This window comes from Aspergillus heteromorphus (assembly GCF_003184545.1).
Source record: "Aspergillus heteromorphus CBS 117.55 chromosome Unknown BO70scaffold_18, whole genome shotgun sequence".
Taxonomy (NCBI): domain Eukaryota; kingdom Fungi; phylum Ascomycota; class Eurotiomycetes; order Eurotiales; family Aspergillaceae; genus Aspergillus; species Aspergillus heteromorphus.
In genome coordinates, this window is record NW_020290423.1 from 94,195 (window position 1) to 120,753 (window position 26,559).

Below are 26,559 nucleotides of genomic sequence, written 5' to 3' on the forward strand. Positions count from 1 at the left end.
GACGGGAAGTTTGACTGGAGAAAAGAACGAGGAGTTTGGTTTGGATGGTCAAGAGCCGCTCCGGGTGGGGAGGGGCGCGCTAGTCCCCGATGCGTTTAGCGCCCCCTTGACGGCCAGTCCTGCCAGGCCTGGAAAGCTCAGTGATCCAGTCTCCTCAGGGCGCTTAACTTCTGCCCTGCCAGTGCCCGGGTAGATCGATCTTCTTCCCTTCCCTTCCCTTCCCTTCCCCCCTCCCCCAGCCTTGGCCTGGATACAATACCACCTCCCTCTTGTTTATTCTTAGTTCGTCACATTCACGCAAACTGCCGTCGGTCATTGTCGCTTCCCACCTCGCGCTCACTCTTCACGCTTCTGCCGAAACGGCTCCTTCGCGTCTACTCGGTGACTACTGGTTCTCGTGCTTTCTAACGCCGAATTGAAGGGTCCGAACCCCGGCACCTGATATTGATTCAGCCCAGCGGCCTTAACTCCAGAGGTTGCTTCAATCTAATTATAGCCGTTCATCCCTGGAAAGGCAGCGCGTAGTCGCGTACCACCGTACTCATGGCGGCAACAAACCTCTCCAATCCCGATTCCCTGGATGTGCTAACATCGATGGTGAATCAAACGGTATTCCCTCCCTTGGTATCCCCCTGGTCTGAGAGGAGGATGTGCTGACCCCGGGCAGCTCATTGAGACTGGCCGGTTTTTCAAATCCGGGGGCTCCATGCAGTCCCGAGCCCAGCTCAAACGTTCACTTCCCGCTGCCCACGAGCAATTCCAGAGCGCTCTGGATGAGTTATCTGAGCAGATAGTACGACTCTCACCTCACGTTCGATTGACTTCGTACTCACAACAGACAGTTCATCGCCAAGGCTTTCCTGGAGAGAGACTATGAGGCAGTCAGAGCCAAGAAGGCTGCCCTTCAGCCCGTCGAAGATGTTGTTATGAGTGAACCGGAAGCCAAGGTTGAGCCGGAAGCAACACCGCAACATCCCGAGCAGCACGCGGTCGACGCAAGCCCCGAACAGATCAAGACCGAATCAGCCGCCGATGTTTCTCCCCAAAAGCCACCAGCAGATGCGAACGCTGGTCAACAGAGCTCGGGTGATAAGCCTGTCAAGGTGGAGAAGTCCGAGGAAGGTGCTGCTGCCGCTCCTTCGGCGCAACCACTTTCTGCGCCAGGAGATTTCAACTTTGATTCCATGCTGAACGACAGCAACGGCGCTAATGATTTCGATCTAAACCTCGACTTTGGAGACGACGTTGGGAACGACGGGTTCTTGTCAGGTTCCAACCTCGTCAATACCGGCAACGATGACAACACTGGCCATGACGGGGCGAATAATCAGCCCAGCAATGCTACAACAGCCTTGCCTGGCACGGAGAACCCCACAGCCTCCGCGCCAATGGGTGGGGACGCGTTTGACCTGGAGCTACAGAAGGCAGAGGCCTTTTCTGCCCAACCCGGGAACGCGGGAGAGCAGTCTTTTGATGGACACGGCGGCGGTAACATGGAAGATGTGATGGCGCCGGGAGAATCTAGCTTCGATGACCTGTTTATGGAAAACGATAATTTTGGAGGGGGTGGTGGGGATGCTAGCCTGCTGGATGGAGACGGGCTAGTAAACATCACCGACTTGGACGATAGCTGGTTTACTTGATATCTGCATGATCGTGGCGATTCTGCTCGACAATAAGCAAAAGCATTCAGCGACATATCACACGACCTACAGCTCATCTTGGATGGCTAACTTTTATGGCATAATATGACATGATGGAAGAATATTTACGAGAAGTGTTCTACACAGTAGGGACATCTCTGCGCGCTGCGCAGGCCACACACTGCAGCTGTTTCAGTCGAGTCACACCCCTCACAATGGCAAACACCATTACCGAGCAACCAATCGGTAGATCAGAGGTCCACTATGTAAGGGGGGCATCGGTACCTCTTTTGACTACGGTATGACGCAAGTCACTCCGAGGGGTGGAGGAATGCCCGGACCGGGGCATGACAGAGCTTATCTCAGTCCCAGACTGACATGGAGACGCTTCAACTCTAAACCAGATTAGCTCTTAAAGCATTCGTCGGGCCTTGGCTTGGTATGCAGCTAGGCTGTTTCCTGCTAGTTCGCGTAATCACGAACTGCTAAGAGCCTAAGAGGGGATGTGTGCGGTTTCAGCTAGTGGGATAGCCTGGAGGGTGTAGTTCCTCTGTAGGCCGTGGCTGCCAGACGAGAACATCACCAGCTCCGTGTAAGCACTGTGAGGTAGCTCGCCGGCTTTCGGGCCCCGACCATTGCTTTTACTCTGTTGCCTATAAATAGGTCGACAAAAGGGCCTCGTTAAATCAAGGACACGGAACGCGCCAAGTTACTAGCTGGTGATGTCATCGCCGTGGCTGCCCTATCGTACTCTGGAGGGCGGCCGCAGTGGGGACCGAGCACCCCCTTCCCCATCCTCACCACCATCACCACCAGCACTGTGGTTGTCATCTGGAGGTACGAACAGGTGATGATGTTGATCAGTATTGTCGCGTCCATGGCTCCGTGGCAAGCTGGCACATGCAAGTGGATGGATTGAGCCGTAGCACCGAGTTGAAACCAGTGGGCGAACCCACCGTCCACGTTGGAAAGCACGTTACACGGATTGATGCAATAATGTACGGAGTACATTTGGTATTCAGCGACAACCTGATCGAAACGATAGATTCCCGTCAAAGAAGGGTGTTGTGTAGTCCGTACAGTGGTCATATTTCGGCCCACACTCGGCTAACGGGTGGCCAAACAAAGGCCCTGTCCCAGCAGATAATCGTAATAATGATATATCCGAAAATTCCTTGCTGGCGATGTGCGGAACGGTTCCCGGGATCAGGCCATGGATTTGGGTTTAAACTTCTTCAGTCGGGACAGAAATATCGGGACCGGTTCTCACCATCCGACGGGATTAATTATTTTGGATCACTCCATCGATTGTGGTGAGGGGCAAGATTGTATCCTTTCTCTCTTTTTTTTGTTTTTTCCCCCTCTGTTCCCTCACTTTTTGGCCTGGAGTAAGCACGGCCAGGTCAGCCGGGGACGAGACACCACCAGGACTCCGTAGTTAACCAGTGACGAGGCCTGGACGGGGGATTAGTCAAATTCTTCCCGTCGAAGCCCCGATGATATCACCGAACCCCGTCCGTTTTGACTTGGCCAGCCAAGGATCCCCCGCATTGACCGCGAAAATAGCGATGTGCATGATTGTCGCGACAATCGCAGACTCTCCCGGATGTCACGACGAACTGAGCCCATGGATCTGATCGCCTCGACATACGTAGGAGGATTCGATCGCGAGGTCAGTTTCCCCCTCGTCCTTCTTCCTCCTCGTCGACCCTCCGGGACATGCGAAGAGGAGGCAGGCAGGCAGGCAGGCATCTTATGACCGGGCGTTCTTTTTGGACCCAGACCGTGCCGGAAGATCCGCCCTCTCAGGCATCAGGGCGCGCCTCGTCGAGTTCGGCGCCGGGCACAACTCTGACACAACGCGTCGGACGTCACTGTCCTTAGCCATGGACGAGGCCTAGCCCGATCCTCCGCGCTAAGGATTCAGCTAACGGTGCTAAACAAGACAAGTACCTGGACTGCTGGAGACTAGGGTCGCGGAACCGAGGAGCGTCCATCACATGGGGGCAGAAAGGAGGATGTTGGTGGTACGGAGTACACCACAAGTAGTACTCTGTATCTACACAATAATTGTTCTCCGAAACCGAGTAAGAACAGAATACCAGCCACGGCCAAGTCAATTTGGTTCGGAGATTCGGTCCACATCGTAAAACACACGGGTCGTTCGTACTTCGCAGGCCCATGTTTTGTCGCAAATCCAGAACGAGTGGCGGGTGGAAAAAGATTCAGGATCCCACCAGGCGGACGACTATGGTTCAGCGAGCAGCGACAGCCTCGATTGGCGCAAGCACCAAAAAGGTAGCCTACGGATCACCGGATATGACTGAACCTACCGACAACTTCCACTCCGCGTCATCGGCCTGGACTGGTTCAGGTTGGTTCACCTACTAGTATCTAGTCGGTCCCCCCCCCTCTTCGTCTGCTTTTAAGTATCTTGTGCCCAAGGAACACCACCCGCACCGCCTCATTCTTGTCGTGTCCGTGTTGTCATCGATGTCAATGCTGCGGCCCCTTCGCATGACTTGCCTTGCCCTCTAGCCGATAACTGACCTACTGTACGGGGGTACACACCAAGCAACACTACTTACTGCTCGCTCTCGCCCTGTCCCCCGGCCGCTCATTCTTTGGTTTCCCTTCCCCCCGCATCATCGACTCATCTGGCCTGCCCAGTAGCCACTTCAGCCTATCGAACTTACTGAAAGCGGTGATCCCTTCTCCTCCTCTCCATCATCCTCCCCCATCTCGGCGCGTGGGACTTTCCTTGCCCTGCTGCTGCTGCGCCGCGGTGGACGTGCTCCTTGCCTTGCGCCGTCGATCATCTCCCCAACTCAGAAAGGATCCAAACACCAAAAAAAGGCAAAAGGCGAAACCCCATTAGAAAAAAAAAAAAAAAAAAAAGAGAGAGAGAGAGATCGTGAAATTAAGGACAAAGTACCACTTTGCCCCGTCCCAGGAAAAGTCCACTGGTCGCACGACTCACTGCAGCTGGGACAGTGCGTAAGATTCACTAGGGAAAAAAAAAATATACTTCTCCATCCCAGAAGTCGTTTCGCTTTGGGTAAGTCGTCGAGTCAACCAAAACGTGCTTGCTTCTTCGCTTTTTCTCCCGCGATCGTCTTTTCTACCTTCTTCTGCTCTTCCTTCGCTCCTGTGTTACTCTTCTTTCTACCTTGACCTTGCAATTCTTCTCGTGGCATCCCTCGCAGGTCCTGGTGTAAATCCCCCTCATATAGTTCCCTCCCCATACTTCGTGGTTTCTCTTCCCACGCCACCACCTTCTTGTCTATACTCTATACCCCCCCCCCCCTCGTACCCCGTTACTGAGAAGACGACCCCCAACACCCCGGATTCTGTCTTTCTCTTTCCAATCTCCTGTTCTCCAGCAAATAATGCAACCCAGTTGGCGCTCTTCATCACAATGACGGCTCACGTTTCCCATCTACAGCAGGAATTACCGGGTTCGATTACCACCACAACCGGTCCAGTCACCCAAGTCCCCTGCGGTGCGCCCGAACCCGTTCCTTCACTCCACAGCCTCTGGGGCTTCCGATCCGAACACCGTCGGTCGCTAGAAACATCGACGGTCGTCGACGACGGGGTTGCTGTTAAGCCAGTTCCTCGCCCGGGCTATCGCCGCCGCACATCCATACTAAGGAAGCTGGCGGGTCCGCGGGAAAACGCAAAGCGCCTCCTCCGCTTGGGGGGCCCGACTATCCACCCTGCGCTGACGCCACCCACCCACCCAACCATGCCCCAAACCCATCGCCCTCGCCCGGTGTCTGAGATTGTCTTGACTCCCGAAGATGCCCAAATGCTCAGTACTGCGGGTTTGAGGACCGGCAGAATACGCTCCCACTCCTCGTCGACCGTGTCGTCCCCGGCATCGGCCCACCAGACAATGCCGACTTCGGATCCGACTGTGCCGTTCCCGACCCTGCACAATGAGAAGATTGTGGCGACAGGCAGTGGGATAAGCGTCGGCATTGCGCTCACAGAACCGGTGCTCTTTCTCCAGGGATACGATCAAAACGATCCTAGCACCAAGAAGTCGGCCATTCTGCGCGGGCAGTTGCACCTCAAAATTACCAAGAGTGTCAAGGTCAAGAAGATCTCGATCTGTTTCCGCGGACATGCGCAGACCGACTGGCCTGATGGTATGCGCCTCCCGACCTCCCCCCATTCTTGTTGTCAGTGGCGCTGTGGCTAATCTTACCGTTTTGCTGTAGGAATTCCTCCCAAGAAGGTCCATTTCCACGACAAGAAAGATCTGGTCACGCATGGCGTCATGTACTTCAACCACGGCGATACCGCGCTGATGCAGAATGACTACGGTGCCCATTTCTACCAACATGCCAAGCCGATCTCAGTGACCGGAAAGGATGGCGCGATGACAAGTACTCGCGAGCTGCTTTCCAAGACTGGATCGTCCACCTCGCTGAGCAATAGCGGCCAGCTCTCCACCAAGGACCTCAAGCGCCTCTCTCTACAGTCCAACCACTCCCGCAGTTTTGGGCGAAATGAGCCGCCACCGCCTCCCGCACATACCCAGCGCACATACCGGTTGTTCCCCGTCGGCGACTACCTGTACAGCTTCGAGTTCCCGATCGATGGCTCTCTCCCGGAGACGATCAAGACCGATCTCGGCTCTGTCCGGTACGACCTCGAAGCGATCGTGGAAAGGTCGGGTGCGTTCCGCCCCAACCTGCTCGGCACTTTGGAGGTTCCCGTGATCCGCACGCCTGCGGAAGGCTCGCTGGAGCAGGTCGAACCGATCGCAATCTCTCGTAACTGGGAGGATCAGCTGCATTATGACATTGTCATCTCAGGGAAATCCTTCCCTCTCGGGTCCCAGGTGCCGATCGCGTTCAAGTTGACACCCTTGGCCAAGGTTGAATGTCACCGGATCAAAGTCTACGTGTCGGAGAATATTCAGCATTGGACTGCGGACAAGAGTGTCCATCGCTTCCAGCCAGCCAAGAAGGTGTTGCTCTTTGAGAAGCGCGCGGACTCTCCCAGTACCAGCACCTACCCCGGTAGCTCTATGCGCGTCACGGTCGGTGGCGGCATCGAGTGGGATCGTCGGGCGGCTGCCGCGAGAGGTGAGGAGATTGTTGACCGGAACCGAACGAATCTTCTCGGGAATCTCTCCAGTGACTCGGGAGTTGGGCCGACCGAGATGGAGTTCAACGTCCAGCTCCCCAGCTGCCAGGAGATGCGCAACCGGGATGAGTCTCAGCGGCTACACTTTGACACGACGTACGAGAACATTCAGATCAACCATTGGATCAAGGTATGTTGCACCAGTATGAGTGTCCTTCTGGATTTCTTAGTCTAACGGTTGGCAGATTGTACTACGACTTTCCAAGGTGGATGAAAGAGATCCGGGCAAGCGGAGACACTTTGAGATCTCCATCGACTCTCCGTTCCACCTGCTTTCTTGCAAGGCCACACAAGCCAACATCTACCTGCCAGCATATACCTCGCCTGACTCGGATCCGTCGCCGCAGGCGCAGGAGTTTGAATGCGGTTGTCCCGGGGCGCCGCCACTCCACCAGCGCAACGGCTCCAGCAGGCAGTCACTGTCATCTGATCGCGACGAAATTCCGATCGGAGGTGCGGTCTCGAGAAGCTTCACCAACGGGTCTGGCGGTCTGACTCGACCACCTCAAGCGCATCTGGCCGACGAGCCAACCACCGATCGCCCGCCACGTCCCATGCATCTTCTCCGGGCCCCATCGTTTGCGCCGCCCCCCTTCGAAGACGTCCCCCCACCGCCTCCGCTCATCACCCCGCCGCCCGAGTACAGCTCGATCGTGGGGAACAACGATCGGGAATCAGTGCTGGAGGACTACTTCTCGCGGCTGACCTGCTACGAGGAGCACGCGGACGACGACCGGGGTCGCGGACGAGTGGACGTGCCTCTCACCCCGGGAGGCCGTGTAAACCGCAGCATGGACGTCCCGCGCGAGTGGGTGCGCCTGGAGGAGGCTGTATAATTTCGACTGATCGGATGACGGCCCTCCCCGCGACGACGAGAATAGGAATTTACGACACTTACGAGATTTGATTTGATTCTTTTTTTCTTTCATTGTTTCTAGAAGGCCGTTTGGGAGTTGACGTTACATATGGTGTTATTCATTATCGGGCCGGCTCACACACACACACACACACCGTTGTGTTTTTATTGTTGATTTGGGTTGGATATGGCGCCGAGGGTGGGGATGTGGAATGCAATGCAATGGAATGGCGGGCGTGGGCATAAACTGAAGGCATTGATTGTTGCAAGCGGGGTTTATCTTTGCCCATTTATACGCATTGTTGTTATACAGTGATACATTTTAGATACCAATATGGGATTGTCTGGTGACATTTTTTCTCCTCTTCTTCCTCCAAAACAGAAAGGCTCACGTATAGTAAGTAGTCTGTAAATTGTCGATATCTAATCATCCCTCTGCACCCCAGACCAGACCTGTGATGATAGTGATATATCAGATGGATCAGCCTTGCAGTCTGTTGCATGTGCTGCCGCTACCACTACCACTGTGCACTTACAGTAGCGAGAACGAAACACATGGTATGGCGCCAGCAAACCACCTTGAAAAAATATTATTGATCAACACCCGCAGAGTGACTGCACTGCACTGTCGTTAAACAACAGCGGTGTACCAATAGTAATACCACCTCTTCTGCAGCAACAACAACAACAACAGGATTAATACAACTACTTATACATACAAAGTAGTTAACCGCATCACCACTCACAGCCATAGATAGTACACTCACACATTATACATACTTTAGTAGTAGTAAGAGTAGTAGAGATGGACTGATAAGAGTGGATCAGTGAATTCCGCATGGAGCTGCCTCTTTAGTCTTCCGACCAATCCGCGGGCGTTCTTCGCTGCCGACCGGTCTCGCTCGTTCTGCTTTTATCTCCATGTCTGTACCACTTCGGTGTCTTTTGCTCTTTCGCGTAAGGTACCTACTTATCCACGCGCAGCTGTCTATCTATCTATTTGCGCAGCTCTGAGGAGAGTTGATTGAGTTGAGTTGAGCTGAACTGAGCTGAATTGAATTGGAGGTCGACACAATCTACCTACCTACCTACCACCGACTTACCAGCTTACCCAACCTCGTAAGTCCTTGTATCCACAGCAATGCGTAACACGCGCTGACCATCCACTGCAGCATCGCATTCACGCAGCCAAGCCAACCAAACCAGCACACGCAATGGCCATAAAAGTCACGCCCCTCACGGAGACCGACATCCCCGCAGCGATTGAAATCATCCAGTCCGCATTTGCAGAGGATCCGTATTTCCAGTGGGTTTTTGAATCTGAGCAGGTGAGTCACAATCACGCCCACGCCCGCACCCACTTGTCCTGGAGTGTGCTAGAGTGTCCTTGGTGCATCCTGGGATAGTTTGCAGCGAAGATTATCAGTGAAGGGTAGCTATGCAAAAAGCAAGTCAGCTGACCACCTCTCTCCCCGGACGCGGGTTCGGTCGATTAGTATCTAAGCATCTAGTCGCCGACTTGCGTTCCATCGGGGGGAAGCACCATGGGAAATAGTTCAACAAAGAGCGCAATTCCGATTCGCTCGCTGTGCGATGTCTCTGGGGGATCAAGAACGCGATCTTTCACGTTGCGAGGGAGGTAGCAGACTCCGATACCGATTCTGACACCATTATCGAGAGCGAATCCTTCTTATCCTCGAAAGAAGGAGAAGAAGAAGAAAAAAAAGGAAAAGCCCCCGTCATCGGCGTATCCTGCTGGCTACCGCCCCAGCCCCCCTCCACGCCCCCCAGCTGGTACACCTGGACGCAAGACTGGCTCCTCTCGTGCCGCCAGATGCTCAACAACGTGCGACACTGGGGCCGCGGCGGGCTCCGCACGAACCGGTACTGGATCTGGAAAGCGCGGCAGCAGGACGCCCAGAGCCAGATCTGGGACGACCCACGGGGGTACTACTTCTGCAATATTGTCGCGGTGAGCCCCCGGTGGCAGGGCCGGGGCGTGGGGAGGAAGCTCTTCGAGGCCGTCACGGAGCGGGCGGATCGCGAGGGCGTCCGCTGTTATCTGGAGAGCTCGAGGGATGTGCCGAATGTGAGCATTTATGAGAAGCTGGGATTTGAGATGAGGATGGAGATGGAGTGTCGGGATGGGGGGGATGTTTGTATGGTATGTTTTATGTTTTTGTTTTTGTTTATGGTTGTGGTTGTGGTTGTGGTTTATGCTGCTGCGTGCGTCTGCTGCCTAAACGTTGTGCTAACAAACTCTATCCCACAGCTTTACTGTATGGTTCGCGAACCAAAAGCTGGGCAGTGATGGGGATGGGGGCTCTGGAAGTTTGGTTTGAACGGAGTACTAGTTCGCAGTTCGCAGGATTGGGGGTTGGGGTTCTTTTTCTGGTTTGGGGGATGGTGCGACAGGACAGCATCAGCCTGAGACTGCAGACTTGAGACGAGACTTCAGGTCTCCTGCACGTAGACGTCCGATCGTATCAACTATCAGAACTCCATATCAGCTGGTCTTTCGGACCAGCACGATTTTCCGACTCCATGTGGCGGCTGATTTTCGGCGGTCCTAAAAATGGAAATAATAGAATTCTGTCTTTGTTCTTTTTTTTTTTTTTTTGGCCCTTTGGAGTTTGTTCACGGTGGCGCTTAGGCTGCTGCACTCTGCAGAAAACCCCCCCTTTTCTTTTTGCACCAACGGTTGCCGTTTGGTCCCCGAAATGGAATTATTACTTACTGGGTTGCTGACAGCCGGAACCCGGGGAACGACGCTATACGGATCCACGGCTCCACTGTTGGTCAGGCCCCCTTTGCTTGGCAATTCAGGGATGTTGCTTACTTCTGCCATGCGATTCTCAAATCACCAGGGGATGGATAGATACTTTTGACACCATGGACTAATAGTGTATTGGGTCAGCTGTTTTGCTGGGCTGTACTGCCCTGGGCCAGTTTCTTCCTTCTGCTGCCTGGGATGGTCCGAGACCTAGGGAGGAAGGACTCGAGTCAAGCGAGCCCTGAACCGCCGTTTCACGACGCCGGTAGTCGATCATGGAGGCTTCTTTGGCGTGCCATGCTAGCGTTGACCTGGCCTAGACCGTGTCAGGGGGTAGCAAGCAGAGCAAAGAGCCCATTGAGCCACCGTCTTGTCGCGTGTGATTGCCCGGTTTAAGGTTATAATGGGGTACGTACGTTGTAAGTTATGGTAGGCTTTTTTTTTCCCAGTTTCAGGGCCAAAAGTAGGTGGCTTTCTTTTTGAGAACAACCAAACCAACTCAAACCTTTGGGCCCTCCCCTGCCCTGCCTCGCCTTTCTCTTTCTCTTTCTCTGTATATTATTGACGTCGCCCGGACACTTCACGCCCGCTCGCTGTCCACATTTCAATTCGATTCCGTCAACAGCTGGTCTGTTGCAATTTCCTCGCCTCCTTCGTCTGCTTTGATCGGGAATCGCATGACCGGAGTGAATTCATGTCCCAATTCGGGATTTCGTGGTCGACGGCTTCATTTCTCCCAAGAGTCCAGTCCTCTGTTATTCGAGTTAGGGCTCGAGATGGGGGGAATAATGGTCTCTCTTTGCCTCAGCGGGTAGGACTAGCTCTGGGCATCCTGGGTAGGTACTATCCAGACCCTGACCGGTGATCCTCGCATATTGCATCTTGCAAATTGCATATGGATTGAATTGAACCGTAACCAGAGCTCTCTAACTGACAAATACATATATCCTTACAGCGGCCGTGATGATCTTCATCCTTCTCGCAACATTACTCCTCCTCCGAATCAAGCGCGGTCCTGGTATTACCCTCTGGACTCTATTCACCCGCCAGCCCATCCCCAGACGCACGCGCACGACATCAACGAACGAACACGAACACAAACACAAACAAACATCCCCTTCCTCCCCAGCCCTGGAGGCCGCCGTCGTCTTCCCCTCCGAATCCGAACTCTCCCCATCCGACGACCCCTCTAAACAATACCCAACCCTGCACACCATCCCCTCCCTCCCCTCCGACCTCGACATCGACATCGACAACGACACCGACAACGACATCATCAGCAATAATTTTAACAGCAATAAATCCTCCGCCTCCCTCTCCTCCGCCCTCACCAAGGAAACCGACCTCCTCCCGGACCCCATCAGCCCGCGCCGCCTCTACCGCATCTCTCCATCTCAATCTCAATCTCTATTTTCATCATCACAATCACAACCTCACTCCCCCCCCCACCACCAACAAACACCTCCACCTACACCACTTCCCCCGCGCACCCCCCAGCCCCAGCACCTCCAGCTCTCCCCACCCCCCGCCGTCCGCCTCAACCCCCTCCGCACCATGTCCCAAACCAACATCAAGTGCGAGAAACTGCAGATTCTCCCGTACCCGCACACGTACACGTACACGTACACGCGCAAACGGTCCCTTACGCGGCCCCCGGCGGCGGTGGCGTGTCCGCTGCGCGAGAGACTGTATTCGCCTGGTTTGGGTCCGGGTCATGGGTTAAGTCCGACTCCCAGGGATGATTTCTTGGTGCCGGATAGTCCGGCGGATGATCATGTGATTGTTTTGCCGTCGCCGAGGGATTTGCAGAAGTTTAGGATTTCGGTTTATCGATGAGTGATTATCGATGTGTGATTATCGATGACTGATTTATGGATGACTGATTTATCGGTGACTGGTTTATGGAGGGATGCATGGATAGATGAAAGGGAAATGAGTGAGGAGAGGAGAGGAGAGGAGAGGAGAGGAAGAATCGAACGGTTTCCTGATCGGGTCATGATGCACTGATGACTGACTTACTGGGGAGGTCTGTCAGCTGGGCAGCTGCTATGAGATATACGGCGTGTTAATGGTAAAAAATCGGTATATAAGCTAGTTTATTTATTTATTTATCTATCTATTTATTTAATGATTATGATGTGGATTGAATGTTGTTGAATTTGATCCATTTGGTTGATTCTGGATGTTTTTGGGAATCGGGAATCGGGAATCAGGAATCAGGATGCTTTGAGATTTGTTTGTAATTGTACTTTGACTTGGCTTGACAGGACTTGACTTGACTTCACTTGACTTGAGTTCACTGCATAAGAGTGATGATATACGGAGTATACACGGAAAATACTATATACCCAGAGAGAAATAAATATTAAATACCCTTTTATATGACCACTCCATCTATAGCGCTATACACCCAGATAAAACATAGTTAATATACATACATACATACATACATACATACATACATACAACTCCCCTCGAAGAGAGAAAAGGAAAATACATACCTAGTCCGTCCAATTCCAAATTGATGATGATCACCAACAGACCAACAGATCAACAAACATGGCACCCGACTCTGAGACAAAGAAAACGGGCGTTTCGGGATCGATAGCCGGATGGGTGGGTGGGTTTAACGGGTGGCTGCATGTACATCACCAACATTACTATGTACTTACAGTACATAGGACATAAAGTAGGTAAGTAAGTAAGTACCAACCTGTTATCCGGATACGGTACCCTGTATGTGCGCGTGATATATGATCTGGATGTTGAGGACTGGGTGGGAAGGGATGATGTGAATAACTTGACACTTTTGGATATACCGAGTATCAGTATGGGTTAGTTAATAGGTTCGAGGATAGGATAACTAGGGGGCTAGAGTGATCTAGTTATATTGATGGTGGTGATTACTAGTGGGTGGCTCAGTATATATCCAACATTTCCAACACCGAGAATTGCATATCTACCAACATTATATGATAGGTATGTTGATCCCAACAGGGGAATAGCGATGAAATAGGCTATAGTATCCTCTCTCTCTATTATTATAAGTAGCTGCTGCGCCACCGCCAACCCTGGTTCTACTATATATATACAAAAAAAATGAATGTTTAAGATTTGCGACGGCGATTTACTGCTGCCACTTGAGATGGATGGTGGTAGCTGTATTATCTACATATATACTGTGCGTGATTCCCGGCTGCAGATTAGGTAGGGTGGTGATGTTTCTGCAATGCTGCAGTCAAGAAGCCTAAGTGATGTCTGTATACTTCTCAAATCCACTCAGCCGTTTTCATGATAGTTAATATAATCTGCACTTGTGTATTATATAGAACAGATAGATAGATAGATATACTATATTATTAACAAGTCCCCTGCTAGATAGGTAACCCATACGCACCCTATAACCCAAAGAAAACACACCTTCATCGGACCTAATTCCCTATATAAGCCAGTGCATGCCTGATCCCAGCTCATCACCCCCCCCCCTACCAGCAAACAATATGAAATTCACATCTATCCTTCCCTCGCACCTTTCCTTAAACCCGCACCTCAAACCGCCCAGCCGTTGGCGCCAACAGTCGCGGTCACACAACAATAACGCCACCAGGGACATCACCCCCCTGTCCGCCCCGTCATATGGAAGCCGAGTCCGCCATGCGCGCGCCACTCGCATTGATCCGGAGATTTAAGTTGAATGAGTAGGGGTGAGTGAGAGATCCAGGGTGCCGTTATACCCATGGTTCTGATATATCGACGATCATTATTGGTGACTGTGGGCTTGATCCTGGTTTCAGTGATCAGAAGATGAAGAGGGATTTGTATCTTGCTGCTGTGTGAGTTTGGTTATTGGGCCAATGGTGATAGACCTTTGGAGACTGGGAGGGGTGCTGTAGAGGGGAATTGTATCGGGGTTCGAGAGAGGGTGTAGGGGGTTGTAGTTCCTATGGATGGAATTCATAAGGAGGAATGGATGATGGCCTCCCTGTGATTTCGTGATTGGCATCCACCTTCCCCCCCCCCCCCCCCCCTTGGTCATCACTGACCCTGGATGGATAGAGCCACCTACCACTGGCTGAAAGATCGCGGGATCGTGGCGGCAGGGTTGTGATTCACGTTCCTTTGATCCGGTGAAATGAGGGGTGAGACGCAGCAGGCAGGCTGTGTCTGCCTGCCTGGTGTCTGTGAATATCAGATGCGGACGGGGTATATAACCAGGCTGTTCGCGCCTCGAACCCATCCTGCTTCCTCATTCGGTTCCTCACTTCCTTTCTCTCACCCCTCTTGACTTCGATTCCTGTCCGTCCCTACCATCCCACTTGATCAACCACCAACCGAAACATACCTTCATAATGATCTTCCCTGTTTACTTTGTCTTCCTTCTCCTCTCCCACCTGCTGGTCCAGGGATCCTCCGCCTTTGCCATCCCACGCTCCTCCTCCGACCTCGCACCCATCGACAGCGACGACTCCTCCGACCCCTCTTGTTCCTTTGACGACGATGACTCCCCCGACCCCATCGACTCCCCCGACTCCTGCGACAATGAGACCCTCCTCCCATCCACCTCGCCCACCCCCGTCAACACCACAATCTGGCAGCCCCGCGTAGGCACAACCTGGCAGATCGAGCTTCCCGAAAAGCTGACAGACTCGATGCTGAACGTGGAGGTGTACGACATCGACCTGTTCATCAATCACAAACCCACCATCGACACATTGCACGCGAAGAACCGCAAGGTGATCTGCTACTTCTCCGCCGGCACGTACGAGCCCTACCGCTGCGACCACCGCCGATTCCACGAAGAGGACATGGGCAAGAACCTCACCAATGCCGACTGGCACACCGAGCGCTGGCTGAACATCAACTCGCCCAACGTCCGCAGCATCATGTCCTCGCGTCTGGATCTCGCGGCGTACAACGGCTGCGACGGCGTGGACCCCGACAACGTGGACGGGTACAACAATGACAACGGACTGGGGCTGACCGAGAAGGATTCCGTGGAGTACGTGCTGTGGCTGGCCAAGGAGGCGAGCAGTCGTGGCTTGGCGATCGGGTTGAAGAACGCGGGCGAGATCATCAGTCAGACCATCGATCATATGCAGTGGAGTGTCAATGAGCAGTGTGCGCAGAAGCACGAGTGTCAGATGTTTGCGCCGTTTGTGGAACAGGGCAAACCCGTCTTCCATATTGAGTATCCCAAGGGAGAGGACGTGGCTGATGAGAACCCGGTCGATGATGAGAAGAAGAAGCAGGCGTGTGAATTCGAGAACTCGGGTTTGTTTTCCACGGTGATGAAGAATATGAAGCTGGATAAGTGGCTGCAGAATTGTTAGTAGGAAGAAGAGAGAGGGGAGAGATAAGAGACAAGGGTTGATATCTTTCTTTCTTTCTTTCTTTCTTTCTTTCTTTCTTTCTTTCTTTCTTTCTTACTACTGCTGCTGCGCTGCTGCTCAGTCGTCTGCTTGGTTACGTTACTCACCTGGTTGCGTTTCATATCGTTGCTTGACTTTCTTTCGCCCAGCTGGCCTTATTACTAAACCCATTTCGCTTCTTGCTTGCTCGTCCAGCCGGCTGGCAGTGACTTTGTGCTTGATGCAGTGCAGACGATGATTTTTGAGAATCATTCTTATCTCCCTCTTACTGAAGTTGTAACTATAGTATTATCCGCCGCCAATACTATTGCCCTAGCTGTAGCTACTTATCTAAGTCGAGGTACTTGAGTACTGAGTACCGAGAACCGAGTACCCAACTGGAAGTATAGAAAATGCCCGATCGGGAAGATATCACCCCTCTCTCTGCAGTTCAGTGTGCAGTGGGAAACACACCAAGGAATAGCAATACCAAGGTACGACATCATCGCAGGAAAAAGTAAAAACATCAGTGTCAGTCTCAATCTCAAGCTCAAGTTCTCCAATTCTCAATAAGATGCAGATGCAAATTGCAATAGAAGACAGGGAAGACGGACGTAGAATTATCCGAGCTGTGCATAGCTTACTAGCTACTAGACACTATTTTACACTACATTATACTACACCACACTACACTACACCACACCACTATCTACCCACTAACCAACCAGACAATCAGATAGATAACCCATTAGCTCTATCTATAGTATACCCCCCCCCCAACAAACAACCGGGTATCTATCTATCTATCCCATCCCATCCTAGACAACAGAATCACTCACAGACACTATCTAATACAAAAAACTAAGACTGATGCTAATCCCTGCCTTAACACCCGCTGCTATCCCTTCTCCCATCTCCCCATCTCCCATATACTACTCCGTATATAGTAGGTACAAACTGCATAGTTAACCTCCTTATCTCGCGCACGGCCCTGGATCAAATCAAATCAAATCAAATCCCATCCCACATCCCACACCCGCAGAAATCGATTGGCCTGGAAGCACCCACCCAGGCCCCAGGACAGAAAAATGCGGGAGCCTACGGGTAAATACGTACGTGTATAGAGAACAAGCCCAAGCTCGAGGGGAGGGGTGGCTATTGTTTGACCTGGGTGAGAATAAGGCCGATAGTTAACTATCTTCTTTCTATGACATTCACATTAGCAGCGGTGAGTAGTTCTTGGTGCATCATGCATCTATCTACTTTGCAGGATGAAGCTAAATTATGCCCATAATGAATCCAGTAGTGTAGGGCGCTTGACAGCACTGCTCCCGGGAAGCACGGACGCAGCCGCCAGCGGCAGAAACAGAAACAGAAATAGGCTGTTGCTCTGTTTCATGATAGTCTGGACTATCTAGATAGTACTGCGTACTGCGTATCTAGTCAGTTAGTTAGATAACTAGTTATGGTGGATGACGTGATCAAGAATGGTTGGCATGGAAACCGGCAAAACCATCAAATGCCGGGAGCATCATCACTTGAGATCATGATGGTACCAGGCAGTGACACTGACAGGACCAAGCAAGTATCCCGACAGTTGATACCAGAGTTCGTTCAGGAAGAGTGATCCTGGCTTCTATTCTCCTAGATCAGGAACACAATCAGCCGTGCCCACGGTTCATGAGCAGGGATGATGCCGTCTGATGATTGCAAAGGTCTTCCTTCTCAGCGCCCCAGAATGCCAAGAGATTCATATATCCTAGCCCCTGGATAGTATCCAAGTTTCACATATACATTCTGGGGGCTGGTCCTGGTCCTCTATACGATTGAGAGCCTACCACGCGTGCCCAGATGTTGTACTCCGTCGTTGAGAAAACCCACTAAACTCTCACCCGGTCGAGATGAAAAGTGGTCCTTGTTCGGCATATGCCAGTACCCGGTTAATCACTTAAACGGTCGCAGATCTCCCTAATTGATATGACTATCTTCCTCACACTATATCTTAGAAGCATCCCTTATAGATAGTCTGTCTTCTTATGGTAAGACACCAACCTAGGGGAGTTGTTGCCACTGAGCCAAAAGGCTAACATTACCCGCAGTTACCTGCGGACCCCTAGAATCCCATATATTTACTCAAGTACACCCGGGAGAAGATGGGCTTCACCCTTCAATGTAACTGAAGTATGCATATCCCGCGGATATCATCCCTTTCACAGATTATCTAGCTATATCTTAAGAAACTTGTAAAGATCTGTTTAATTATTTTCTTGATAAGATTTTATAATTTCTTTTTTTTTTTTACAGATTACTGAGTATATGATTTAGATAGATTATTGTAATCTATATTTACAGTCTATATGGTTGTATGGGGCGCGCTCGCGCGCCCCCTAAAGCCTTGTCCCTATTCATTTCCGAGACGCATGCATCAAAGACCTCATCGGAGCATCCGATGTGAGAGCTGCAGTTTTGATTCGCTCCTAGGCCGGAGGTCTACCGGCACGCATAGTCTAGTCTCCAAGTGACGACGACATCGCAACGAGGTCAGTCGAGGAATTCGTGGAAATTTCCATATTCATCATCGAACGGCCAAGCTTTAGCCAAGGATTACTGGCATGGGAGCCCGGTCCTTAACAGACAAAGACGGTATACACATGGATGCATAATCTCTGCAGGCCCTTTCAAGGTCCTCTCATTGCTCCGGCCGGAACGGACTGCCGCCCAGCCATTCCAGCCCTAGCGCGTTGTGCCGCAGTATAGAGCCCTATATTATGGGAAGGTGCACCTCGTATCCGGAGAAATCCAAAGAAGCATTCGCAGAATGTGGGTTATGACACCCCCCTCCTCCTTCACTTGAGAAAGATCCACTCCCACCTGAGTTGGGGGGAGAGAATGGGGAAATAATAGGCACTGTCCGATGCATGCCAAGAACCATTGGCGCAGAGTTCCCGGCATACATCGCACTAATCTGTCAATCGGACCCCAGGGCGATGCTCAATGGCGGATAATACAACCGTACCAAGTTGCCTAGCACGTATCTCTCCTGGAGTGATGATTCGTCGACTAGAGAACAACGCAGTCACGAAAAACCCAGGCTGGGCCGATGCTAGTGCTGTGACATGACTAGCAGCGCAGACAGATAAGGAAACCGACAGGGGACTGGCAGTAGTAGACAGGAACTTGGAGCACCTGCCGGAACAAAAGCTTCCTTGACTGGCTGGGTAGGGCGCGTATGTGCCGACGCTTCCCTGCGACTACAGCTTCTCACTCCCGGGCTCACCGGAGAGATATTCCGCTCGGTGGCATGCACCGGATGTCCGTCTAACAAGTATCTAAGATGATGCCCGTGCCTTCTGAGTCGTATCTGCTCCTGCCAAGCAGACTTGATTTGGAAGCCAAGGCTCGGCATGGGCCCGAAAAGCGTCTCGAGTAGATGAGGTGATCTGACATACCATGGCTCGGAGCCGGCCCGGAGTAGCCGTGTCTCGGAGCCATGGTAGAGAGTAGCAGTTGAGCCGTGGCTGAGGGTTTCTGCGGCGCAGCGATCCCCAACGGGACTGATCTTAAGCCGGGGTTGGAGCCCAGAGCAGGGAATCGATCGGATCCAGTTTTAAGGTGACGGGCTTCCAGAGATGACGGAAGGATGGTCATCGACTCATCATCAATTGCTCAGGATCCGTGTAACTTAGGTGGAGACCCCAAGTCGATCCAGTGTTGTACTAGATATGCCTTGTGTCTGGCTTCGGACTTTATTCGGGGATCGCCTCTCCCGCATGTCCTGGTCGCATGGAAAGCCAATGGACAGGAAGTCCCCCGTGGAAGAACGCATAACGAACAGGAAAGGGTGCTAGAAATGGGACGGAACGGACGCGTCTTCTTCTCCTTCCTCCTCCCTTTTCGAGGCGACGTACGGCGAGCGGACAGGACAGCCAAGGATGAAGGAGCTTGGAGAAGCGGATCGTCTCGAATGAACTAGAGAGCCGAGTGATCCTGCACCGAAGACTGGTCTGACCCCGTCAACCCGAGGGCGGGAGTGATGTGGATTCCGGGATGTGGGCAGTCCTGGGTCGATCGTTACGTATGCGCCGTCGTGACACGGGAGCCACCCACGGGGAGGAGGCAGACTGGGGAAGGTCGATGGCGATGGCGATAGACGTGGAAATGGAAGGGGAAGTGGAAGGGGCCGGCGAAGTGGGTGCTCGGACACTGTGGCTGGTTAGGAAACGCCTTGTTCCTGTTCAGGCGGGCAGGGCGGAAGATGCCGTGTTTGCTCGTTTGCTACTGTAGGCGTGGACATTGACATTGCCTTGATGGTGCCTAGCCAGGCTGGTAGCCCGTCCGGTAACCTTATCGATGGCCCTGATACACGCAGGCCATAATTTAGGTCTTCGTGATTCTGTGCAATTGCGGATTTGACCGGGGACGCGTCGACGAGTCCCTCCATGCCCATCTCTCTCTCTCTCTCCCCCTCTCTTCTCCTTCTCTCTACGCCCATGCGTGCTCTGGAACCTCTGGGAAGATGCCAGCCCATCCAAACTACCTTCACCCGTACCGGAGAGGTACTCACAGGTAGACAGAGACCAGGATAGGTGGTGGTACCTACCTGGTATCTTCCTGGTCATACGTGACCGGGGCCGCGGGTGGTACCGTCACCGTCGCCATTGTTAGGTAAAGTACGTACCTTACGGAGCACGGGGCAGGCAGGCGCAGTAATATCGCTTCCCAACTATAATAATAACACAAAGGCCTTGATGGCCAGCATAAAGCAAACAAAAAACAATGAGGTCCTCGTTTGGATGAGGTCATACTTGCATGATTTGCCTACTTCTGCGCTGGAATCTTGCTCTCTGCAGGGCTCCGGAGGGCCAAATCATGCCATGCACCGATAGGCCAGGCGCTGCATCCGGTAATCGCGCCGCCGTTCAGCCCCTTGGCCGGAGTATGGGATGGGGAATCGCGTGGAGGCATCTACTCCGTGGTAGCTCGTAGGTCGGAACGTCAGGAGCGATTGCGATTTAAGATTTGCAGCGGGATACCCTTGTCTCGAGCTGGTATTGTTCGCGCATTAGTGGCGCCGGACTCGTTCTGAAAGCACCCTATGGCAGACCCGGCAGGCGACAGCAGCCTGGGGAGGGCCAAATGGGAAAATTTAAAGGGGAAATAAAAACGGAGGGGGTGGGGAAGGGGCAAGAAAAAGAAGATCAAGGGGAAAGAAAAGAAAAAGAAAATTGGAGGAAAACTTTTAAGGCCAATCCTCCAGCCGAGCCCAGTAATTGCCAGTCAGGTTGAAACAGGCAGGGATGGGATGAAGACAAAGTGATCGACGGCTTCACATTCAATCATCCAGTCATTCCAGAATGTTTGTTGCTTCTGACCCGTCGGGTTCTGTCTGGAATCTGGGTGTCGGTATATCCGTAGTAAAGGTGGGCGAATGCTGCGAACCATCCACTGGGTGGCCGTCCGTCCATCGATCCATCCTTCCTTACACTGTAGATACATACCCACATACATACCCCGTACATACGACGACTGGCGGGGGTTGCAACCGCATCCAGTTCGGACCGAGTAGGAGTATGGATGCGCGCAGGTGTTCTCCGTTCTGATCCGCTTTTCCCTTTTCACCCTTCTCCTCACTGGGACAAGGTCGATGTCCAGCGGAAGCTAGGGGCATTCCGGTTCTTATCTGACAAAACTATCATGCCCAACCGTACCGAAGAACAGCAGTTAGGTTTGTACTCCACGATCGGGACTCCACAGTACTCCTCTGAGCCGCCTGTTCCTCCGGGTAGAGAGGCCGCTGTGTACGGTGTATCAAGAATGGATGGATACGTTGCCCGGCGCCCGTCCAGCCGGCCGTACTACTCCGTATACGGCGTAAGGTACCTTATTCAAGAGGGCCTGCCACCTGCCCGCATGCCCTGCAGCAATGCACCATCGGCCCGAGAGTAAGCTTGAGGGGAAGGGGGGGGGGGGGTCGTGGGTGCTGGGCCTCATATAGGTACTCCCCCCCTTGACTTAGTCCAGCGTAGTACTGTAGGGAAGAGAGGGCCTAAATCAACCGTACTTTATAGGGCTCCTGGGCAGAACCCGAGCGCCGCCGATTCGTGGGACGACAAATTATTATCTCCGGCTCATGACAAATTGCGGCAGCCAACTGCGATGGTCGTTGGGACCGCGGCCATCTCAATGGCTGCGGCCAGAAAATTCCTTCCATCTCCACCCGGAAAATGTTGGTTTCTTAGCAGGGCTTTAGTGACTTAGCATCTCCACCATCTCATGCAACGTCCGCCTAGCGCTATTCGTGCGTCCCGGCAGATGTGTAACCACGGTCTGTCACGGATCACGCATGCGCGCTCTGGAGAATGGAGAGAGAAGGAAGGAAAGAGAGATAGTCCGTAGATGTAATGCGTAGCGTGGTTTCGTGGAGTTTGCCGTTATGAAAACCCTCCGCGCTCCGGATGTTCGGTGACTGAAGCAGCCAGTGGGAGAGAAGCGATCTTCGGCTCTTTCTTTGGCTTTTTGCCTTGTTCTGAGTGGCATCCCTGTCAGTTGCGATTGGCGACAAAACCTTCAGCTGGTGCGACCCCCCCCCCTCCCCCCCCTTTGACCCCTCAACGCTGACACTAACACTGAACATCGGGGAGGAAGGACGAAAAAGATAGCCTGGGGGTTGCCCAAGACTAAAGAGTAAAGAGTAAAGACTAAAGCCGCCCGCCCGGCTAGGATTCACAGTGGAGTGGACCACTGGGGTTCACCTTTCGGCCGGTCGCTGTCTAAGCGGAAAAGCACAGACTTCAGACGCCATCTGGCCCCCCGTAGGTGCAGCACCCTCTTGGCAGGCAACGGGTTGCGTAGCAGGTCCAGCACTGAGTCCTCGCGGGCCTCGCAGGGTAAGCAGGCCTTTGCGTCAGAGGCCATCGCGGACACTTGATAGCCAGCTCGCTAGCTTGCTGTCTCTAGCGCCCCCGTCCGGACACCTTGCGGGCAAGATACCCTGAACAAAGGGTCAAGGCGGACCTTGTGTAGCGTCTCCTCAGTATTGCGCTACTCTTACTCGCCCGCTGGCCCTGGTCCCCCGGAGGAAATCGTTCCATCTCTTCTTCTGAAGGTTCCGACGGAGCAGCACATGTGTAGAACATGTGATGCCGCTGGCGGGTTTGGTGCAGGTTCTAGATCGAATCCACATGGGGGTCTTGGAGGTACGAACAAAATCGACCGCTCAGACAGACACGCCTTTTCTTTTCCTTCATTTTCGATTTTCATTTTCGATTTTCATTTTCTTTTTTTTATTCCTTTTAATTTCCTGGCCAGAGGGACAGAAGCAGGACAGACCGGCAGCTTTGTAGTTGAGGTTCAGGTTGAGGTTGATGTTGGAAAGAGAAGAAAAATAAGCATTCAGAAACCATCTAGATGTGATATCCGGTCTTTGTTGAACTCCCCAAGCACCATGCATGTATATGGTATCGATTCCGTTAGAATATCAAGCCCAGCTTGACTCTCCAAGATTGTAAAGTCGCCATCCAATAAAACAGGCAAGAAAGAAAGGTACAAGAGAAACAGTATATCGACAGGATAACTACACAGAAATCCAAACTGGCACGAGAGCCAGAGCCCGGGGGAAAGACATCAAGTATTTGTGATGGAACGCGGAGGTGAAGGAGGTGGGGATGCGAGGGATGTTGTCGTCGTGATGGCGATCTGGAGGGACAGAATTCCCAGCTCGGTCTCGGCCCTGGAAGGAAGGAAGAAAGGAAGGCGCGATTGACACCGCCGTTCATGTCGGCTAGCGGCAGAGAAGGCATAACCCCACGACCACAATAAACCTGTCATGCGGACTGTCGGAGCATTTGGGCTCTTTGCTTTCATCGTCCATGTTGGTCTTGATGATGTGCGCAGCCGGCTCTCGACAGGTGCTGTAGATGTAAAAGTTTTTAAAGTAGTGGCACATTGTTGCCGTCGTCTTGGGATCGAGGTTGGAATTGGGATTTCAATCCGAACGGGGCGGGCAGACGGTAGTCCAGAGTACAATGATTACAGGCGCAAACGCTCGAGACGTTGGAGGAAGGTTTCGGAGAGGCCTGGGATGTGGCACGGTGGAGGAGATTCAAACGGATCGGGGGCATTGACAGCCAGACGCGTACCGGACAGACAGGTGGGGGAAATATTTTGGGTGCCCCTCCAGAGGAGTTCCAGCTCCCGAATATTATATGCCACTCATGGTGGGCAGACTGTTTGCCAGCTCCAAAAATTCACCAGGGATAGGGAAAAGGGAAAATAAGGTGAAGGCCCATCACAAGCCCCGTTGCCGTAAGGTTAAACAGGGGGAAGGGGGAAAAAAGCCAAATCTTTTTTAATTTCCCAATGCATGCGTTCGATTTTCCTGGCCAAAATGGAAAAAAAAAAAAGATTAAAGGGAAAATAGAAAAATGGGGGAAAAAGATAAAATAAAACAGAAATAAACACCACGAGCCAACGACAATCCAGGGTGTACCCAAAAAAAAAAGTCAAATTGGGGATTTGTTCCACCACGGTTTGGTTTTCAACTATAGTAGTAGACAGACCCGCTCCACGCTCCATGAACCTCAGGGCCGTTGAAACGTCCGGAAACTTTGTCAAAGGCAGGTCCCTGCACAAAGGCGGGTCCCACGTCATTCGGGCTACGGAGGTGCATCAATCACCCTGACGGGCAGCAACGATGCTAGCTAGCTGCTATCAGTATGGAGGACCACCGGCGGATACCGTTCCACCGCGATGCGAAGCCCCATCTGCCGCGGACTGATCGGGTCAATGGGAGATCGACGCGGTCCCTCGCAGCCGTTGATGCTTCATTTACACGTGGCGCTAACTAGGATCTTCATGCATAGGCAGTGATGGGCCAGAGGTCTCGTGTTCCGAGGCAGGAGTTAGGACCCTGTCGACAGCCAGGTCCTCCTGCCACCCTGACCGGCCTGCGACTTCATGCTCGCTGTGCGAAATCGCCGGGGGGGGCGGCTGCAATTGGTTAGCCTGGCTAGTTTGCAATCGCCCCGGGATAGCCAGATGGATGCATTAGCCAATATCGGGTATGGGGAAATCAGAAGTTAGTTTGTCAGAGGGGCGGGCCATCATTGGGTCAGGCGAATATCATGGTGCCTGGCCCGTCCTGCCCTTTCCGCACCCTCTGGATTCGATTGACTGACGTCTAGCCCCCCTCCTTTCCCATTGATCATCCTGCGTCTGGTCCCCTCTTGAAGAACCCATGTCATTAATAACTTTATCCACGAGGTAATTTGGGAGCATGGTGCCACCCCGGTTGACAGCTTGAACCAGGCAACTGACCGGGCTCGGGTACAGATCACGGCAGTCGGAGTCGGCTCATCACGCAGAGGACCTGCGTTAGAGATGGTCTGGTTCAGAGAGTTCCCAGCCAGAGGTAGTTACCTCGTGCAGGCTTCCAAGAAGCCCAGTGAGAGAATATGAACCCTCACAGCAGGCAGCTGGGCATCCAGACAACGTACCTCCCCAACGCACGGGCTCTACCGCATTTGAGCAGATGATGGTCGGTCTCCAGTTCGTTTTCCCGCTGAAGAATCAGTCAATGAGGGTCGATGCTTCGGCCACATACCGGGTTGCCGTGCGCTGATGGGGTCGCATGAGTAGGATTCCGAGAGATCGGAAAGAGATCGGGAGGTAACGGTGCCAAGAACATAGTGGAATCCTTCTAACTATTTTTTCTGCTCTCCGTTTCCCGTCCGGCCTTCCTGATACCTCGCGAACCTAAATTAAGTAATTAAAGCGACTAGCATGGAATATTCGGCTGTTCTCCGTGGGACATGCATGATGGTGGGAACTTCCCACTCATGGTACCATATACAGAAACGCAGGAAGGTCTCGGCCCACTGCCGGCCGACATTCAACCTAGGTAGTAGGCGGCAGAGCAGTCAGCGGGAAACCGGTATCAACAGAGAGGGAGATGTTATCGAGGAGACGAGCGATGAGGTATTTAATTTTTTTTTGTTTGCATGAACACCTGCCAGCTGTTGGGGGCAAACAAACATGTTTCTGAGGCAGACCAGGGTGTAAATGATGAGGCTTGCACCTCCCACGGTACTAATTGATTCGCCAAGGCAAAGTGCCCAAGACTTCCAGGTCCGGTGTCAGCGTCTCCAAATCGGAGAGAGGACCGGGAGATTCCAGATTTCAGAGCAGGAAATGAGGTAAGGCGAGGCAAGGTAAGGAGGCCATGGGAGTGATGAAACCTCGATCATGGCCTGGGTAGGCCTAGGAAGGGCGAGTGACGGGAGGGGTAGTTACCATTTGCATCCACCTAGTGATGCAGTGGATGAATGGATGGATATGATGAGCCTGGCCCACGCCCGAGATAGGATGGACTGCGGGACTAGATACTGGGAGGGCATGGTCGCTAAGTCACTAAGGTGGTGGATTGCGAGTCAGAACCCACGACGGCCATTGATGGTGACGGCGTCCCAAGCGTCCAAAGCGTCCAGTGCGTTCAAAGCGAAGCGTCGAGTTCCACGCCCACACTCGGCATTTCCCGAGTTGGACTCGGAATCAGGTGGGGGCGCTAGGCCGCATCGCGACTCGTCCACGCCGTCCACAGTGCTATGGCATATCTATCTAGTAGATAGTGCTCCGTAGTACCTACCGAGTACCGACTGAGTATGTCCTCCGAACTGGAACCAGTTAGTCTTTCATCCCAGCAATCAGGTGCTGGGGCCATCCAAAGCTAAGAGGTGATAAGCCACTGTACCTGCAGGCGGACTTAGCCAACTGCCTATACTA

At 52.7% G+C, this 26,559-nt stretch overlaps 6 protein-coding genes across 6 annotated transcripts; 5 read left to right on the top strand and 1 right to left on the bottom strand.

Annotated features, from left to right (window-relative positions):
• Positions 1–498: 498 nt before the first annotated feature.
• BO70DRAFT_363302 (uncharacterized protein) lies at positions 499–1,770 on the top strand. The gene is made up of 3 exons (XM_025543528.1): positions 499–609; positions 668–793; positions 843–1,770. The coding sequence occupies exons 1-3, from the start codon at positions 544–546 to the stop codon at positions 1,641–1,643; spliced, it is 993 nt and encodes a 330-aa protein (XP_025397936.1). The 5' UTR covers positions 499–543; the 3' UTR covers positions 1,644–1,770.
• A 2,841-nt stretch (positions 1,771–4,611) lies between these two features.
• On the top strand, positions 4,612–7,912 carry BO70DRAFT_339049 (arrestin family protein). The gene is made up of 3 exons (XM_025541231.1): positions 4,612–5,797; positions 5,870–6,933; positions 6,989–7,912. Exons 1-3 carry the CDS (start codon positions 5,062–5,064, stop codon positions 7,637–7,639), a joined length of 2,451 nt encoding a protein of 816 aa, XP_025397937.1. The 5' UTR covers positions 4,612–5,061; the 3' UTR covers positions 7,640–7,912.
• An 825-nt stretch (positions 7,913–8,737) lies between these two features.
• Positions 8,738–10,082, top strand: BO70DRAFT_388206 (GNAT family N-acetyltransferase). The gene is made up of 3 exons (XM_025545969.1): positions 8,738–8,987; positions 9,215–9,823; positions 9,932–10,082. The coding sequence occupies exons 1-3, from the start codon at positions 8,874–8,876 to the stop codon at positions 9,968–9,970; spliced, it is 762 nt and encodes a 253-aa protein (XP_025397938.1). The 5' UTR covers positions 8,738–8,873; the 3' UTR covers positions 9,971–10,082.
• A 1,894-nt stretch (positions 10,083–11,976) lies between these two features.
• On the top strand, positions 11,977–12,356 carry BO70DRAFT_363307 (uncharacterized protein). Its single transcript, XM_025543529.1, has one exon. It carries the CDS (start codon positions 11,987–11,989, stop codon positions 12,266–12,268), a length of 282 nt encoding a protein of 93 aa, XP_025397939.1. The 5' UTR covers positions 11,977–11,986; the 3' UTR covers positions 12,269–12,356.
• Positions 12,357–14,781: 2,425 nt separating this feature from the next.
• BO70DRAFT_388207 (endo alpha-1,4 polygalactosaminidase) lies at positions 14,782–15,762 on the top strand (the record flags this gene model as incomplete). Its single annotated transcript, XM_025545970.1, has 2 exons — positions 14,782–14,829; positions 14,977–15,762. 2 exons carry the CDS (start codon positions 14,782–14,784, stop codon positions 15,760–15,762), a joined length of 834 nt encoding a protein of 277 aa, XP_025397940.1.
• Positions 15,763–23,155: 7,393 nt separating this feature from the next.
• Positions 23,156–24,066, bottom strand: BO70DRAFT_363310 (uncharacterized protein). Its single transcript, XM_025543530.1, has one exon. The coding sequence runs from the start codon at positions 23,723–23,725 to the stop codon at positions 23,561–23,563; it is 165 nt and encodes a 54-aa protein (XP_025397941.1). The 5' UTR covers positions 23,726–24,066; the 3' UTR covers positions 23,156–23,560.
• Positions 24,067–26,559: the final 2,493 nt, after the last annotated feature.